Raw genomic sequence first — 17,882 nt, forward strand, 5'->3', positions numbered from 1 at the left:
GACTAGGGTTGGTTGTAGACTAGGGTAGTGGTTGTAGACTAGGGTAGTGGTTGTAGACTAGGGTAGTGGTTGTAGACTAGGGTAGTGGTTGTAGACTAGGGTGTGGTTGTAGACTAGGGTAAGTTGGTTGTAGACTAGGGGTAGTGGTTTGTAGACTAGGGTAGTGGTTGTAGACTAGGGTAGTGGGTGTAGACTAGGGTAGTGGGTGTAGACTAGGGTTAGGGTAGTGGGTGTAGACTAGGGTTAGGGTAGTGGGTATAGACTAGGGTTAGGGTAGTGGGTATAGACTAGGGTTAGGGTAGTGGGTATAGACTAGGGTTAGGGTTGAACCGGGATGTGGACATGAAAGGTTTAGGGAAACACTGCCCTAACCCAACACTCTCTGTTACTCTTGACAGTGGAGAACTCGGCGCACTGTGACTTTGTGAAGCTGAGGAACATGTTGGTGAGGACACACATGCAGGACCTGAAGGATGTGACACGGGAGACCCACTATGAGAACTACAGGGCTCACTGCATCCAGAGCATGACCCGCATGGTGGTGAAGGAACGCAACCGCAAGTACGTACACACACACACGCTCATACATTGTCACTCATATGTTGTTTATAGCTTCGATCAGGTATCTTAATGCTGCACGTATTGTTACTCCTATACATACATAATGTAGCTCAAGTACAATTCACACTAACATATAGTCACAAACTTTAACAACATATACACCCACATACTGTTAACCATATTGTCTTTCTCCACTCTACTCCCGTAGTAAACTGACCAGGGAGAGCGGCACAGACTTCCCCATCCCTGTGATACCAAGTACCACAGACACAGAGACGGAGAAGCTAATCCGAGAGAAAGACGAAGAGGTACCACGACGATACTCAGAGCACGATGAGCACTCAGACCCAACTCTAGAACCCCACTCTGACCCAGGCCTAGACTCAGGGTCTGAACCTGAGTCCTCCTGAGTCCTCCAGGCTGTCAGTCATACAGTATATACACTCCATCCATACATGCAGGTGCCCCTGAAGACCCCAGTCAGGTGGGGTGATGGTGGTCTGGTTTGAGGAAGGGTCAGAGGTTAGGGGTGACAGTCGGCCCCTACAACAGCACCCAGCCCTGGGATGCACATGAACTGAAGGAGAAGACTAGACTAGATCTGGGTACAAATCATGTTTTATATTCAAATACTATTTGAACCCAGGTCTGGCTGTAGAATATAATATGCCAGGTCGCATTGCCTGGGTAGAGTAGTGTTGTAGATGGAAAGAAGCCCTGGTTCTCTTCTCCCTGTTTGAGTTTGTCCCTGTCCGAAAGCACCATGGTGCCAATTTCATATAATTTATTTGTTATTTATTTATATATTTTATGATTAAAAGCTGATGAAGTTCTTTAAGGTTAACACTACCTCAACAAAAATGCCCTAAACTGAGATCGAATACGATACCCTGTGACCCACGTGCGCAACTTGAGTTTTGGCGCAGCTCTTCCATTGATATCAGTGCATCATTTACACAAAAATCAAGGTAGATTCCCCCTGAATGACATGAGCCATTAAAAAAATTATACATTATTTTCTGTTTTTTCCTCATTTTTGGTATGTAACCCTTTCCATTATTAAAATGTGAACACAAAACTGTTGCCATAATTTCATCCTATTTTGATATGTGTGTGGGATTGAGGGGGATGCTATGCAGGGCAAATACGTGTCTGCAAGCACCATATCTGTCTCACTCATACTGCATATCACAGTATTGAATTAACAGGCTTTACATGTAGTAATTACGGAAATGAATTTGTGTACTTGACTGAACACACACGCACAGTCACCAGGCTCATTTACGTGGTCTCCAGACAGAGCGAATGGGGTGCCAAATCGTATCAATCAGTTGTTCTCCACTGGCTTGATGGTCATTGGATAGGGCTTGGTCATTGGTGCAGTGACGTAGAAGTAATGGGCCTGTTCCAGGCCACCTGGACTGTATGGTCCAGGTGGAGACAGAATAGACTGGGGTGGCAAATCGTATCGATCGGTTGTCTGTCAGCACTTTTGGCTTGGTTGTGATTGGATACGGCTTGGTTATTGGTGCAGTCATGTGGAAGTAATGGTTGCGTTCCAGGCCACCGACATTGCAGTCATGAAATGTTGGCAATCACTACTTCAGCATTTTGTAGTGTTCTGAGACGGTCAGATCTGTGCAAATGTGAAAGTAATGTTTAGCATTAACAATCTGATAGTCTGGTGAGAGTAGACTGGTATGGGGAATCCTTTTGATCTGTTGTCACATAGCTGGCTTTGTTGTGATTGGTAGCTCTTGGTTATTGGTGCACTCACATGGAAGTAATACGTTTGTATGAGGTTCTAAAGCTTGTGAGCATCTCCCCAGTCCCCACTTCATTCTGTGGTGTTTTGTATTGCTGCATGTCGCATTGAGGGTGTTTGACTGACAGTGGCCTCTCTTCTCTCTACAGTTGCGGCGAATGCAAGAGATGCTCACAAAGATCCAGGAACAGATGCACACGCAGAAGGAGGCCTATTAACCAAGGCTACTACTAGAACCCCTTAACCTCTGTAAATATAGGCCCCTTTCCACTACTAGGGTGGGCACCACTAGTACCACTCTACTCTAGTCCACAAACCATTGTCTACTCCAGCTCATCCAACCCCAACAGCCACCACTCTTCATTTCGTCAATAACCCTCACTATCAGAGACTGAATCAAGGCCAGGCATGAGGCATTCACAGACAGGAGGTGGCATGGTGAGAAGTTTCTTCTTCCAACAACATGGAAGCCTTGCGTCTCCACACATGTTGTGGAAACTCTAACGGTAACAACGGGCACCCCTGTCAGGTGCCATTGCTAGAGCACAACACCACAGACCTAACCACCTGTTTGTCCTTACAGGGTTACGGCCGGGTCCTGCCTGCCTGCCTTCCACCCATAGTTTATATGTGGTCTTGTCAAAAGATAACTTTTTGCCTTCCAGTTTTGTCGCTAATGTACCTTGATGTTTCTCCTTAGTGAACTCTAACCCCTGACATTGGTTAAGGGGTAGACTGTAGAGCATGTGTTGTCCTGTATACTGATATAATGTAAATCTTTTTTTTTACTACAATTACATGATTGCATCTATCACTTGTAATTATTTTATTTGCATTGCTACACAGAATAGCAAGAAATTCCTTGTTGTGGAATGAATGACAAATGTTACTGAAGTACTGTTGTGTGTTTTTGGACAAATGTATGTTAATAGGGCTAATTCGTTTTCTTCACTTTTCCAGTTCCAGCATTCTCAAACCTGGGTTGTTCGTTCTTGTATTTAACTGAAAAAGGAAACCCACTACTTAGTTTTGATATCTGTAATGATAGATTAAGTTTTTTCTGGAATATTGTTGACTTGCAGCTCTCCAGGGTCGTGTTAACTTTTCGCAGTGAAAACCAATGTGTGTTCTTAGACCGGGATTCAATCCGATTATAGACATTGTGACTTTTAAAGGCAATTTCAGATTGAGCTGACATGCACATTTACGTGATAGGATCTCCGCAAACGTGGGGAACATTGCCTTTTTAAAACCCGAGATCGGACTGAATCACGGCCCGAATGGACACGTTCAGGTAGTAACTCCCCGTAGAATAATTATTTTTTTTACTGAACACTACCCAAAAGGAGAAAAGAGCAGGCTTGAGCTAATTAAGTGGCAGCCAAGAGACGCTGGCCTGGGGACCAAGCAGTCAGGACAAGGCCCTTATTCTGCCGGATGTCAGGGGTTAGAGAATGACCGGATCGCCTCGTATGTTATAGAAGTGTCTGACATAGCAAGCCTTCATTCATGGGTTGATTCATTGATATACTCCTTAGACTTGATGTTGATTGTGGACAGTAAGTATGCACCTACTCTTTTGAAGTACATTATTAAGTAGATATGTTTGAGTGGATGGTTTTATTATAGTAGTTATATTATGCAGTCAAAGCAAGAAATTATGTAATTATCATTTAGGTATTTTCCACTCCCACGTTTCCCCACAAGAATTTTGGCTTTAAACAATTTTTGTTATAAGATGAATAGTTTTGTATTTATTTTCCTCAGGTGCAAATATGAGGTCATTCACAAGGAACAAGTCATGAGATATAAAGATACATATGTTTTGGATTGTATGAATATGCCAGAAAAATTAAGAATGTTTCAATGAGAATAAAATATTTCAGATTTGTATTTCTCTTTGTAAGCAACATTGACTATATTTTGCCTCTTCCTGGCCATCAAAGCTTAGATTCACCTAGAGACCCAGTCCAAAATCAGAAGGGTAGGAAATGTTTTTCCCCCATTTGTTTTATAAGAATGTTATTTTTGTCATACTACTTTTCGGAATATTTATCTAATAAATAACTTTTGGCCGGGATTCAATCCAATCTCAGATTTTGACAATGCGCCAATTAAGCCGACATATGCAGCATTTACTGTGAATGTGGGCTCTGCTAACGAGGGAACTTGCATTGGACAAAGCGCGCTCGATGGAACCTGGGCCTTTATAAAGTAATTGAGGAAGAGAAAGGATTCAATGAATTGTAATAGAATAATCTGCATCTTGACTTCATTCTAGACATTTTCTACTACTCTTACTTTGTATTTCGATGGTGTTGCTGATTGAGGCTACCACAAATATTCTCCACAACCTAAACATTTTATGAAATTGACCAAAGCAAGAAGTTTTTATAAATGTAAGTAAGATTTATTAAGCATTGTCCACTTATGCATTAATGTTCTCTTTTTACATAATGGACAATAAGATCTAAACGCAACCCAAAATGTGCAGGCAATACAATGTTGTGGAAAGAGGTCCGTGAGAACCACCACTACAGCACTTATCCCAGAAAACAGCTAGCATTAAAATCTATGCAAAAACAGGCAACAGAAAACTTACACAATCCATTCAATTAAAATAAATATCTGATCAGAGCATAATGAAGACTCCTATCATGTCCACTGTTCCTCACAAACACACGTAAAAACATTCAGATTAAGTGAAGGACACCACTTGCAAAAACACAGAGACAATATGTAAATTTGTAAACCAGTTTAATTGTGGTTAAGTAGCAGATCAAAGTGCTAGAGGTTAAGTTTAATCTCAGCTACACAGGTCGTCATCATAGTGTAGTGGAAGGCAAACATGAGAATGTAGATAAGTTATGACCAGGCAGCCTGATGACCAGGGATACCAGATATGGTTGGTGGAGAAAGATGTCAGAGTGCTTCGTAGGTGACTGCCCTACCATGTCATTTAACCCCAAACTGCCTCATTCATTTAAATTCTCTGCCATGAAACTGCCAAAGGCCTTTGTTTTAACAAGTTCACTGCTGCAACACAATCAATAAGAGACATTCCTCACTATATTACACATACAGATATATACTCCAGGAACGATTTGCAGTGCTTGTGCCTGCTATGCTGGTCCCTGCTATTAGTAAAACAAAATGAGGCAATATGTAGTCACTTGAGTATTTTTCATTTTCATCCTGTGCTAAATTGAGTGGTTGTTCAGTTTCATGAGAAGTCATCACGTGGTTCATGTGGGAATGCTGACATGTGTTGGATTCCTGCGTGGGCCACATCCACTGAATACATGTTATTACAATAGTCTGCTCAATGACCATTGTCAGTTTTACCAGCAGGGGGAGCCTGTGGAGCATGCAGCCATATGACAGTGCTGCAGTAGGAGGCGAGCACATGGTACAGCTAGGCCAGGCCATGTTTTAGGTTTGACTCCACAGCCATGTGCCTGGGTAGAGGGGGAGGGCCCTGCAATCATATTCTCAATGTGCTCCTTTATGGTGCTTAGTTGTTAGAGCACACACAAACTGATCCCATGCTGACAAGCCAACAACACCCACCAATCACACACTGCCTGTCTCTCTGACCCCGATTCAGCCCATCTGAAATTGGACGCTTTGCCTTCTGAATGGTCACATCAGGGCCCGTATCCACAAAGCACCTCAGAGTAGGAGTGCTTGTCTAGAATCAGTTTAGCCTTTTAAATCATAATTAATAAGTTTATATGGACAGATTGTAGATCAGCACTCCTACTCAGATGATTTGTATATGTATGCCCTGGCATTAGTGGTATACTTCAGTTAAATCTAATACCTTGGTGCTTGATAGTGGCACCATCAGTCATTTGTAGTGTGGTTTTTAAATACTCTTGGCTGTGGAATACATGTAGCAGAAATATAAAACCGATCTGGAGTGAAAATATGCAGGTCTGACTGCCTTCAACATTCGATGACTCCCTTTTCTCACTCTTAGCTGCTGTTTTGCTTCTGCAGATATGCACACGGAGGGCCAGACAAAATGTATCTGACTCTCCACTGCATCCTGTACAATAACATCAAGATGATCCTCCTGGACATCATACTCAGCCCAACAACATTGGCTCTTTCACCTCATAACCATTATAAAGATATTTATATTATGTTTTTTATAGATTCTTTGTGGAATGTTCTGAGTTATTCCTTATAGACAGCTGTACTGCCTCAGGTTAGTTAATGCAGTTTGTGATTCATCAGTGAATATGAGAACTGCGTCTTGCCTTCAGTATGAAGACTTTTCCGTTTGTCAGTACAGTAGTCCTGGTGCCTGCCTCGGGCTCGGCGTCTGGGCTGGCTCCTGTCCGGCTGGTCTGCTCTGGGGCAGATGGTCTCCAGGTCTGTCTCCGACTTCAGCCCGACTCTGGCCACCTCAGGGTGGGTGTGGCCTGTTCATGTACTTGGTTCTCAGGCTAGCTTCAGGATGGCTCTGGCCTGGTTCAGAAATCAGGCTAGCTTCAAAGTGCTAACGGGGAATGAGGGCATGGTCACCATAGTTACAGGGTTCAGCAGCTGTGGGTGATGTGCCACCACCTGGGCACCAACTCCCATCTGCTTTCCCACGATGGTGGTTGTGCCCTGGTTGGGGGCAGTACCATTGACCTGGGCATGGGTGATGGTATGGGTGATGTGGCCCACCATGGCTGGCTGGGTGACAGCCACGGGTTGGGGGTAGATGGTGGGTAAATGGTGCTGGCCCAGGTGGGTAACAGGGTGGACGGTGATGTGTCCGATGGGCTGGTGGTGGTGGTGCCCTGGGGCCAGCTGCATGGAGGCTGAGGGGGCTAGGTGGGTGAGGTGCTTGGCTCCTCCAGATGAAGTCTGAGCCTGGATGACGTGGTTGACGGCCTGGATGACGGAGGCGTGGGAAGCCGAGCTGTGGGCGATGACCGTGGGCTGCAGGCTGGGAGCCTTTACCATGTGTGTGTGAGCGGGGGTGGTCACCATGTGTGTGTGGGCCGGGAAGAGGGTGCTAGGGGAGGTTACAATGTGTGTGTGGGCCGGGAAGAGGGTGCTAGGGGAGGTTACAATGTGTGTGTGGGCCGATAGGAGGGCCTGGATAGGGGTGGTGGCGATGCTGGATGTTGGGGTGGAGAACGTAGCTGAGACAGGCAGGGCTGACAGCAGGTGGGGGTGAAGCTGGGGGTACGTTTGGGCCTTGTGTTGGCTGGAGATGTGTTGGGTGAGGTTGGATGTGGTGGGGGTTATGGGAGTGGGGGTCACAGTCTTGCACAACTCAGGCTGTATGGCTTGTTGAGGCATGGTGGGTAAGGCTGTAGGCGCTGACGGAACATTCTCTTCATCCATGAGGTCTTCACCCTCTGGGACACAGACAGAAAGAACACATGTTAATAACTTTACCCTCGATTGTAAAAGCAAATAACTCAGATTTCTTCGCTTTGTACATTCTTAAAACACTGTGCAGGAACAAGTGTAGATGGGTCTTACTATAAATAAATGGGGCCAATGGGTGACATTGGGGGGGGAACAAATTCTAAATGGTTTGAAACAAAAATGATTTCTGAAGTTCCACGTGTACTTAGAGGAATGAAAGTCAATATGCAAATTGACCCATAACTCCAGCTATACAACAGGACTATACATCCTTTAACTTGCTAATGAACCCTGCTTAAAGTCAGACTTTCAGGGGCTTTTTCCAAGCACTGTAATTGTCAAGGACCTCAATGTTATAAATTGTGCATAGTGCCTAATATAGAACCCCTCCCCATGCATAAAGTAAGCCATTACCAATAATGCATTTTTAGGCCTTGATATTATTACATTCATTCTCACACAGTATGTGAGAATTGTGGACATTACCTGTCTAAATAGATTGGTTACAAAAAACAATAAACAATAATAAAAACAAAAAAATCGCCATGCATCCAATGTGGCTGACACATAAATAGCATCCATGAATAGCGATAGAATTAAATCTCACCATTTGAATCCGACGTTTTTATTTTATTGGAAGGATTTGTATGGGAAGCCAAGTTCATGTAGTCTACTTCAAGCCCCTTGTATTGTTTAAAATTGCAGGTTTAACATGGAAAATGAAAACGCATGTAATTTCATTACCAAATCAAATTACGAATAAACTCACTAGGCTATGTAATTTCTCATCATTATATCCAGAATAATTCATAGGAATAGTGTTGGGTGTTGCACAATAGGCCATCCTACACAATTGCGCACAGTAGACTGTCCAATCCCAGGCACAAAAACAAACTCATTACCTTGATGCTTTTGCTTATAAATCTAACGAGACCCTGCTGTAAATCAAGCAGACAAAACGATCAACATCAATTCGCTAGGAATATCAGATCCAATGTGGATCCAGGCACAACGGTCTTCACCAGCATATCGCATGAGACAAAAATATTCTGGACATTCATCACAAACACCTTTACTGCAGCACTTGGTGCGTGCAATGCAACAGCTCATCACAAAAGCTGTTAATCACTTGACTGTCTTTTGGAAAACTCCTTCCGGATCAGATGTGTGAAAATTTCAGCTGGACACCAAATTCGCATCCAACAAGTATTATGCATAATTACTGAACAACCACGTTAATGAGAGTATCAAGGTAAGGTGACTCTTCCAGTTAGAAGCATTAGATTTTGCACTGCATACCTTATTTTGGATTTGTGCGCCCATGAAAACGGTTTTCACCCCATAACATAAGGAGACCGAATGGCATGTAGTTACTGCATTTCTGAGATCTCAATACAAAAAAAACTGTCACAGTTAGATCCAGGACTCAAGTTCAATGTCTAATTTAACTGATTAATGCTTAATATATGATAATGACAACTTACACTGCCATAAAAACGTGGCTGGGTCTTTCAGCATGACAATGATCCCAAACACACCGCCCGGGCAACGAAGGAGTGGCTTCGTAAGAAGCATTTCAAGGTCCTGGAGTGGCCTAGCCAGTCTCCAGATCTCAACCCCATAGAAAATCTTTGGAGGGAGTTGAAAGTCCGTGTTGCCCAGCAACAGCCCCAAAACATCACTGCTCTAGAGGAGATCTGCATGGAGGAATGGGCCAAAATACCWGCAACAGTGTGTGAAAACCTTGTGAAGACTTACAGAAAACGTTTGACCTCTGTCATTGCCAACAAAGGGTATATAACAAAGTATTGAGAAACTTTTGTTATTGACCAAATACTTATTTTCCACCATAATTTGCAAATAAATTCATTAAAAATCCTACAATGTGATTTTCTGGACTTTCTTTTCTCATTTTGTCTGTCATAGTTGAAGTGTACCTATGATGAAAATTACAGGCCTCTCATCTTTTTAAGTGGGAGAACTTGCACAATTGGTGGCTGACTAAATACTTTTTTGCCCCACTGTACATTGTTAGTGGCTGTGGCACAGGGTTCCGCCAGGAGTTGATGGACAGTTGGAAGAGCGAATGAAACGGTAGAAGGGACATCCCAGCTTCAAGTGGTGTCATATCACATCCTGCTTCACACAGGCAAAAAATAGATACTCCTGTTTCCGTGAGAATCAAGGCTATCGCTCAATGCATCCTATTTCGATCTTTTTATTTATTCGGGTGGGCTAGTTGAGAAGTTCTCATTTACAACTGCAACCTGGCCAAGATAAAGCAAAGCAATGTGACACAGACAACACATGGAATAAACAAGCCAATAACACAATAAACAAGTCAATGACACAGTAGAAAAAAAAGAAAGTCTATATACAGTGTGGCAAAAGGCATGAGGAGGTAGGCAATAAATAGGCCATAGGAGCGAATAATTACAATTTAGCAGATAAACACTGGAGTGATAAATGAGCAGATGATGATGTGCAAGTAGAGATACTGGTGTGCAAAAGAGCAGAAAAGTAAATAAAAACAATATGGGGATGAGGTAGGTAGATTGGGTGGGTTATTTATAGATGGACTATGTACAGCTGCAGCGATCGGTTAGCTGATGTTTAAAGTTAGTGAGGGAAATAAGTCTCCAACTTCAGCGATTTTTGCAATTCGTTCCAGTCACTGGCAGCAGAGAACTGGAAGGAAAGGCAGCCAAATGAGGTGTTGGCTTTGGGGATGATCAGTGAGATATACCTGCTGGAACGTGCGCTACGGGTGGGTGTTGTTATCGTGACCAGTGAACTGAGAAGGCAGAGCTTTACCTAGCATAGACTTATAGATGACCTGGAGCCAGTGGGTCTGGCGACGAATATGTAGCGAGGGCCAGCCGACTAGATCATACAGGTCGCAGTGGGGGGTGGTATAAGGTGATTTGGTAACAGATGGCACTGCGATAGACTGCATCCAGTTTGCTGAGTAGAGTATTGGAAGCTATTTTGTAGATGACATCGCCGAAGTCGAGGATCAGTAGGATAGTCAGTTTTACTAGGGTAAGTTTGGCGGCGTAAGTGAAGGAGGCTTTGTTGCGAAATAGAAAGCCGATTCTATGGTGTCCATAGATCGATTTATCAGCGAAAATGTCAGTAGGACCCGGTACCAGAACCACACAGGTTTCCAAAACAGGGGACTTTACATCCAAGAGGTTTAATGTAATGGCATGAAGGAAAAAAAAGGCAGATTATCATCAATGAATTATCAACAGCTGCAACATGTTGTTCTTTGTAAGAAATCTTCACTGGTACCCTAGTTCACAGAAAGACCCAGGTACACTTTACAAGTATGATTACTGTAAAGTACTTGGTGACAACCGTTTAGTGTCATTATTTCTAAATTAATTTGACTGATTAATCGATGGATTGAGCGTACCTGAGGCAGTAGAGGTAGAAGCCTGGTCGTCTTCTGGTTGAAACGTCTGTCTGAGAACACGGTCCATCTCCATGACATTCATCCATTGGCTCAGCTCGTTCTTCAGCTCAGCCAATCGCTGCTGAGTAGCGATCTTCTCCCGCACCAGTCTCTCCATCTCATGCTCATACTCCTTCTCCTTGCGTTTTAACGTCTGTAAGACAGAGGAAGAGGGCTCAGTACAGTTTAAAAACACACACACTTATAAATAGGAAAATCTAATATTTCAGAGAGCTTGCTTTCATTCTGCAATTTCATTATAATAATCACTTTAAACTGAAGTTTCACGTTACACACAAGTTCTTCAATAGAGCCAGCAATATCCACATTTTCACTCTTGGCTGGGGACTACTCCAAATGTCATCGGTCATCAATGTGTATACAGAGTTTACCCCTTCATAATATATATGATGGGGAGTTCTATGACAAATGGCATAAAACTCCCCATTTGCATTCATGTAAAGTAAGCTCTAATAAAAAACATCTGCTATCCAGGCCTCTGTTTAAGCAACAGCTGCGGGGACCACTTGCATAAAACATTTTTCTCTTCTCATCAACATGACAAACAAGCCACCCCTTATCAGTTTATTCTTTATACTGTTCACTACTGTCTGTTACAGTACATCACACAAACAATGATAACACAAATACCATTTCCTGACCCCATGGTCTTCACTTCATCTATCCATTTTGAGACAGGGCTATATGCTCTGACCAAGAGATCCTTCTCTCTCCCTGCACAGAAACTATGTCATGTTACAATGTTATATTACCGTCAAAACGACACCACAGCCACATCCTGAGTGATTACAACAGTCGATAGATAATGTAACGTCTAGATAATGTTTCTTCAGAAGGTCATTATGAGTCCCTACTGCATCTACTTCACTTCCACGGTAGACTGAGTTGAGCAACTGGCTTCCTGCTGCATTCATGTTTATGGGAACGTCATATAGCCATTTAATCAGAGGGACGAGCAGTGTGTGTGTCTAAACAGGGGGAGATTAGCAGAGGAAAACAAAGCCCGGCCAGACTGGAGCCTTTCATGGCCGAGACTTGTACCAGGACCAGAAACGTCGGGATTCCAGAGAAGCAGAGGAAATTCCACCGTGGAAAAACGAACTAGTACTGAGTGTGGCACTACGGTTGTTAGACAAGAATCAACTGTGTGCATGCCTCCTTATGCGGGCCCCGCCCATCGTTTTAAACCACGTGGACACTAATTTACTACTCTGAAAGCATTACTCACAACTAGTTCATAGGACTGACAGCAGTCTAAAAGAAAGTCTTGGGCAAGCCATTTTCATGTCTGAAAAGTTCCATGTCTGTTGCTTCCTTTGACTGGATGAGCAGAAGCAACACAGACATTAACATTACAGCCAGCATCATGACCTGGCAGGGAGCACAACTGTGTGAAAGGAAGAACATACAGAGAGACCTTGGATAGAGGGAGGGTGTATGGAAAGAGGGAGGTGCTGGGCAGTGGCTCTCTGCCACTGCCAGTGGCTCACTACAGGCTGTAGTGGGCAGGGCAGGTCTGTGTGAGGGAGAGCAGCAAGGATAGAGAGATTATACCATCTGTCAGTCTGCCTGGGAGACCGACAACAACTAGGAAGAACACCATGATGGAGTCTGCCGGGACACAAAACCTTTATATTGACTTTATGAGAGACAGAGACATTAAGTTTCACTCTCCCTCCTCAAAGGGTATTGCCCAAATACGACTAGGTTCAGAAGACTATGGAATCATGACTAGACATGTCAGGAGGCTAAGAAGACTAGAATAACAACTACCCAATCAATCAGAACGAGGCTAAGATGACTAGAATCATGACTAACCAATCAGAACGAGGCTAAAAGGACTAGAATCACCGCTAGCCAATCAGGACAAGGCTAAAAAAAAAGGCTGGACTCATCTATGTCAGAGCCAGAAAGCTGTGTGCTCACAGACCTGGACTTCCTGTAACTGTGTATAATGTAGCTGGTAGGTGTGGCTAGGTACAAATTCTACATTTGTACAATTACTGTACAGTTGGAAGTATAAATAGATGTCAGGCCAATTGCAGGTGTTCAGTCAGGATTAGATAGGATGCTCTGCTGTCACGCACACAAACCCTATTCCTTACTATACATGACCTGTCTAGTCTACATGTGTGAACCTCTCCCTCACCCCTGAGGGAAGAAAGGAGGTGTGTGTGTGATGACACTATGACAGGTAAGGTGTGTGATGAGACTGATGTGCAGTCTAGAGCTAAAGAAGACCAGATCTGTCATTCTGTCTTGATTGAAATGTTAGGGCAGAGTACAGTTAAAACAACTATGACAGCCAGTCGGGTGTTGTTTAAGGCTCTATCAGTCCAGTAGAAGGCGTACTGCTGCAGACTCCCCTGACTGGCTGGTGGTGAGTCACCTATTTATCCTATCCTAGACAGCCCTCAGCGGGAGGTGCGTCTGTCTCATCCAGCCGGTCTGGTTGGTCTTTACCACCGACAGCACTCTGCTCCAATCAGATCCCCCCCAACCCCTCCTGCCCCACCCTCAACTCGCAGACCTGTCTGCATTCCTCGTCTCAGCGAATGAAATACTGGAGTCCTCCCATTTTGTTGTCACGGCAACAGCTGAAAACCGCCATTGTATCCTTGGCAACCCGTCGGGTGATAAGCAGCACATTGTCCCAGTGTGCCAGCTGTACCATGGTAGAATATTAAAAAGGCATCAGAAACATACATCAGCGACCAAATAAACAATGCTATAACAGCGTTAAAACAACGGTTGCAGAACGCAGGCATAAAGCCAACACTAATACAGAGACAGTCGTATGTGAATGCGATTGTGGGGGCATGTCTTTGCAAGCATGCTCATGAGCACATACGGTGGAATTCTGTGGGCCACAGCTGTACGTGCCTAGTGCTATGACTCAGACAGAGAGGGAGAGAGATGCGGTATGTATTACTCACTGCCCTACAAAACACCCAGACCCACTGAACTCACTCTGATACAATGACTATGGCCCCACCTCAGTCACTATGCCATCTAGTAGCTAGCTGCTTCTAGACATTAACACACCTCTATCTGCTTGCTATACTAGCTGTAGTTGCCATCGGTACGGCTGTTCTATACTGTCCTTGAAGATAGGCAAACACTCTGCAAGGCAATCTGTACTACTATCACAGTCTACACAGCAAGGACAGCTGCCCCTCGCCCCCATTCAAGAACAGAGAACACACAGCAACAGCTAGAGTGAGACTAGATAAAAACGGTGTACCTGATAAACAGGCCAAGAACCGCAGATGGACACAACAGAACCCATGACAAGAACCCAGAGAAAGCATGGCAGCACCTCTTCAGTATCAGCCTGTATTGATCCGCCCACTACTAAGTCCCTACCATCCTTAAACACAGAAAGAAAGAGCCCTGCTGCTACGACAACGCCGTCCATGCTACGCCAAGGGAAGAGGGGGAGACAGGGTTACAATTAGCTTTTGTTTCATTCGCACGTGACAAACATGACTCCCTCCCTTCCCCCTTCTTTCCTTAGAGGAGTAGTGGGGCCTCTGTCTGCGTGAAAGAAAGTAGAGCAGGACGCAGAGCAGGACTGGGCCGTGTTTGTGTGTGTGTGTGTGTGTGTGTGTAAACACCGCTCAGGCGGCGTGACATGCAATGCTGGTGCCGAGCACATGGCCCCGCAGAGAGGAGACCTAGAGAGGGGAGGGGGAGGGGAGAGGGGCAGAGAGGAGACCTAGAGGGGAGGGGTTGGGGCAGAGAGGAGACCTAGAGGGGGAGGGGTTGGGGCAGAGAGGAGACCTAGAGGGGGAGGGTTGGGGGCAGAGAGGAGACCTAGAGGGGGAGGGGTTGGGGCAGAGAGGAGACCTAGAGGGGGAGGGGTTGGGGGCAGAGAGGAGACCTAGAGGGGGAGGGTTGGGGCAGAGAGGAGACCTAGAGGGGGAGGGGTTGGGGGCAGAGAGGAGACCTAGAGGGGAGGGGTTGGGGCAGAGAGGAGACCTAGAGGGGGAGGGGTTGGGGCAGAGAGGAGAACTAAGGGGGAGGGGTTGGGGGCAGAGAGGAGACCTAGAGGGGGAGGGTTGGGGGCAGAGAGGAACCTAGAGGGGGAGGGGTTGGGGGCAGAGAGGAGACCTAGAGGGGAGGGGTGGGCAGAGAGGAGAACTAGAGGGGAGGGGGGTTGGGGGCAGAGAGGAGACCTAGAGGGGGAGGGGTTGGGGGCAGAGAGGATAACTAGAGGGGGAGGGGTTGGGGGCAGAGAGGAGACCTAGAGGGGGAGGGGTTGGGGGCAGAGAGGAGACCTAGAAGGGGAGGGGTTGGGGCAGCCAGGCTGTACTCACTGACTCACTTTTGCAGCACTGCCAAGACAGATTGCGCTAGGCTAGCCTAAACTAGGTAGCGTGAGCAGCAGGCAGCCAACCACGTTACGGAAAAGCCACTCCTTCAGTGCACGGCGCTAGCTAATTAGGCTTGGGCACACTGGTCTTTTGACTAGCGTTTGTGGTGATTGTCAGTAATTGTAAACCTTTGTTATCTTCTCACTGGGTCCCATGTTGGAATAGAAAACACAAAAGTTGCATTTTACTGGAAATAGCCCCAAATAACTACTTTAAGGTGTGTGTACGCAAACGCTGTGTGCGTGTGTCTGTGTTCAAACTGGGTGGTAAATGGCCTAATTTGATAGTTCTTGCCATGTAATGGATTATATAGTCTTGATGTTCCAGACCTTGGTGCATTGTTGCCAGTCACTATGAGGACGAGTTGCTAAGGACGAAATGCAACTATCAAAATCCTTTGACTGGCACTATGCTTTGCTAGAATGAGAGCACCGTGAACAATACAAAACAGCAACTGTGTCCTCTCGACTCCTCAATTCTCAGCGGTTGGCAGAGGATGGAGTGGCCATTACCGGCCGTGTGGAACTGAACAGCAAACTCACTTTTCTAACATCCGTTATATGCAAGCTGTGACACAGTGTGAGTCAAGGTTACTTAATACAGACAGGGCTGAAGGAAATGGCACAACATGTAATCTTGCTGCGACAGTCTGGATAAAGGAACAGTATGTTTTCTTAAAATTGAAAAGAGCAGATCAATTCTGTTGCTCTTGAAAAGGTGATGGTTCAAACCTGACCCAGATGCTGTTTCAACACTGCAATGACAATAGTTCAAGTAACATTCCCTTATTCCAGCTTGGGACAAAGCTCACACCCTCACAGGGGGCTCTGACCCCAAAACACACCGTCCGACAGTCCCGACGAGATAGGATCTGGGGCTGCTTTGAAAGGACGCGTCATTGAGAATCAGAACTTAACTAGGTGACCCACAGTATTTTATAGGCCTCTTTTGATGACATAAATCCTTAAACAAGGCCTGGAATCCAAGAAGAAAATAGAACACTAACAATTCAATACCTGTGATTTCCTCTCTCAACAGAAAAGTTTCTCAATCTAGACTGGATGAATTCGAAAATGTCAAAAGGAACTAAGTTCAAATCTCTGCCCGTGAAAAATAAACTCTAAAATCATGATCTACTCTTAAAACAGAGAAATGCTCATATTTGCAACATCAAGTACTTTGTATTATATTGATGATATGATCTGTAGCTGACATGAGCATCTTTCCCCACCACATGAAACAGCACATTTCCCCTCCAACAGCACAGCTCTTCTTCCCAAACAGGTTTCGTCAGAGTCGTTCTGTCGCCAATTAAATCTAATAGGCTGGGTAAAATGAGCCTGGTGTTTACAGCTGTCTGTGCATGTCCCCTCCCTCTCTTTCCCTCCCCACCTTCCACCCTCCCCTCCAGTTAGCAGCTAGCTAAGTCTCCCCCCAGGCAGTTCCAGGAGAGGAGATAGATAGCTTTAGCACTGAGCTGTGGCTGGGGGGGGGTGATGTTACAAAGCTCAGGCTAGCCATGTGCTCTCTGCTCATGTGGCCCTATGAGCAGAGTGAGGCAGGCTGGAGGGAGGGCTGAAAGAAGAGCGGGAGGAGTCACAGTGCTGAGCACTCCAGGGTTTAAGAGTTCCAGCCATGGTGCACACAGCCATTCTCACTCTCTCCCCATTTCCCTTTCTCCCTAGCCATCTCTCACACACAGCCATTCTCACTCTCTCCCCATTTCCCTTTCTCCCTCCCTAGCCATCTCTCACACACAGCCATTCTCACTCTCTCCCCATTTCCCTTTCTCCCTAGCCATCTCTCACACACAGCCATTCTCACTCTCTCCCCATTTCCCTTTCTCCCTAGCCATTCTCACTCTCCCCATTTCCCTTTCTCCCTAGCCATCTCTCACACACAGCCATTCTCACTCTCTCCCCATTTCCCTTTCTCCCTAGCCATCTCTCACACAGCCATTTTAACAAGCATTATATCAAACAGCAGCAATTAGGTCAGAAACACATTCCATGTTAGACAGCACAGACCACATCTTAAGAAGTCATAAAGTAGTAAACTCTAAATAACTAATACAGCCTAACAAAGGACAACTAACTACTGTAGGAGAAAATGTCTTGAGAAAAACAGCTCAAACCGACAAGCATGGGAAGTAAAAATCTGCTTGCAAGCAGGCAGCCTTATATGCAAGTTCCTCGTAGGTTTGGTCTCTAGCTTACTCACTCACTTCTATGAAAGGAGGAAGAAATGAAACAAGGAAGTGTGACTTCTCAGCAGAGTGGCTGTTGGCGAGAAGTAACCTTGCAGTGACAGTAACCTCAGTGGAAAA

General features: G+C 45.1%; 2 protein-coding genes and 1 pseudogene across 4 annotated transcripts in view; 2 read left to right on the top strand and 1 right to left on the bottom strand.

Annotated features, from left to right (window-relative positions):
- The window catches only part of LOC111959188 (septin-5-like), a 13,451-nt pseudogene extending 10,338 nt beyond the window's left edge, over positions 1-3,113 (top strand).
- Positions 1-17,882, top strand: part of limk1a (LIM domain kinase 1a) — a 526,526-nt gene that overhangs the window by 144,617 nt on the left and 364,027 nt on the right. The gene's annotated exons all lie outside the window — the stretch shown is intronic.
- mnta (MAX network transcriptional repressor a) overlaps positions 5,067-17,882 on the bottom strand; it is a 28,416-nt gene continuing 15,600 nt past the window's right edge. For all 3 annotated transcript variants that reach the window (XM_023980696.2, XM_023980688.2, XM_023980707.2), the window contains 2 exons: positions 11,121-11,313; positions 5,067-7,689 (listed from right to left, as the gene is read on the bottom strand). In XM_023980696.2, coding sequence (XP_023836464.1) covers positions 6,815-7,689; positions 11,121-11,313 — 1,068 coding nt within the window. In that variant the 3' untranslated portion in view covers positions 5,067-6,814. The remainder of the gene's footprint in view (positions 7,690-11,120; positions 11,314-17,882) is intronic.

Source organism: Salvelinus sp. IW2-2015, linkage group LG4p (genome assembly GCF_002910315.2).
Source record: "Salvelinus sp. IW2-2015 linkage group LG4p, ASM291031v2, whole genome shotgun sequence".
In the NCBI taxonomy this organism is placed as follows: domain Eukaryota; kingdom Metazoa; phylum Chordata; class Actinopteri; order Salmoniformes; family Salmonidae; genus Salvelinus; species Salvelinus sp. IW2-2015.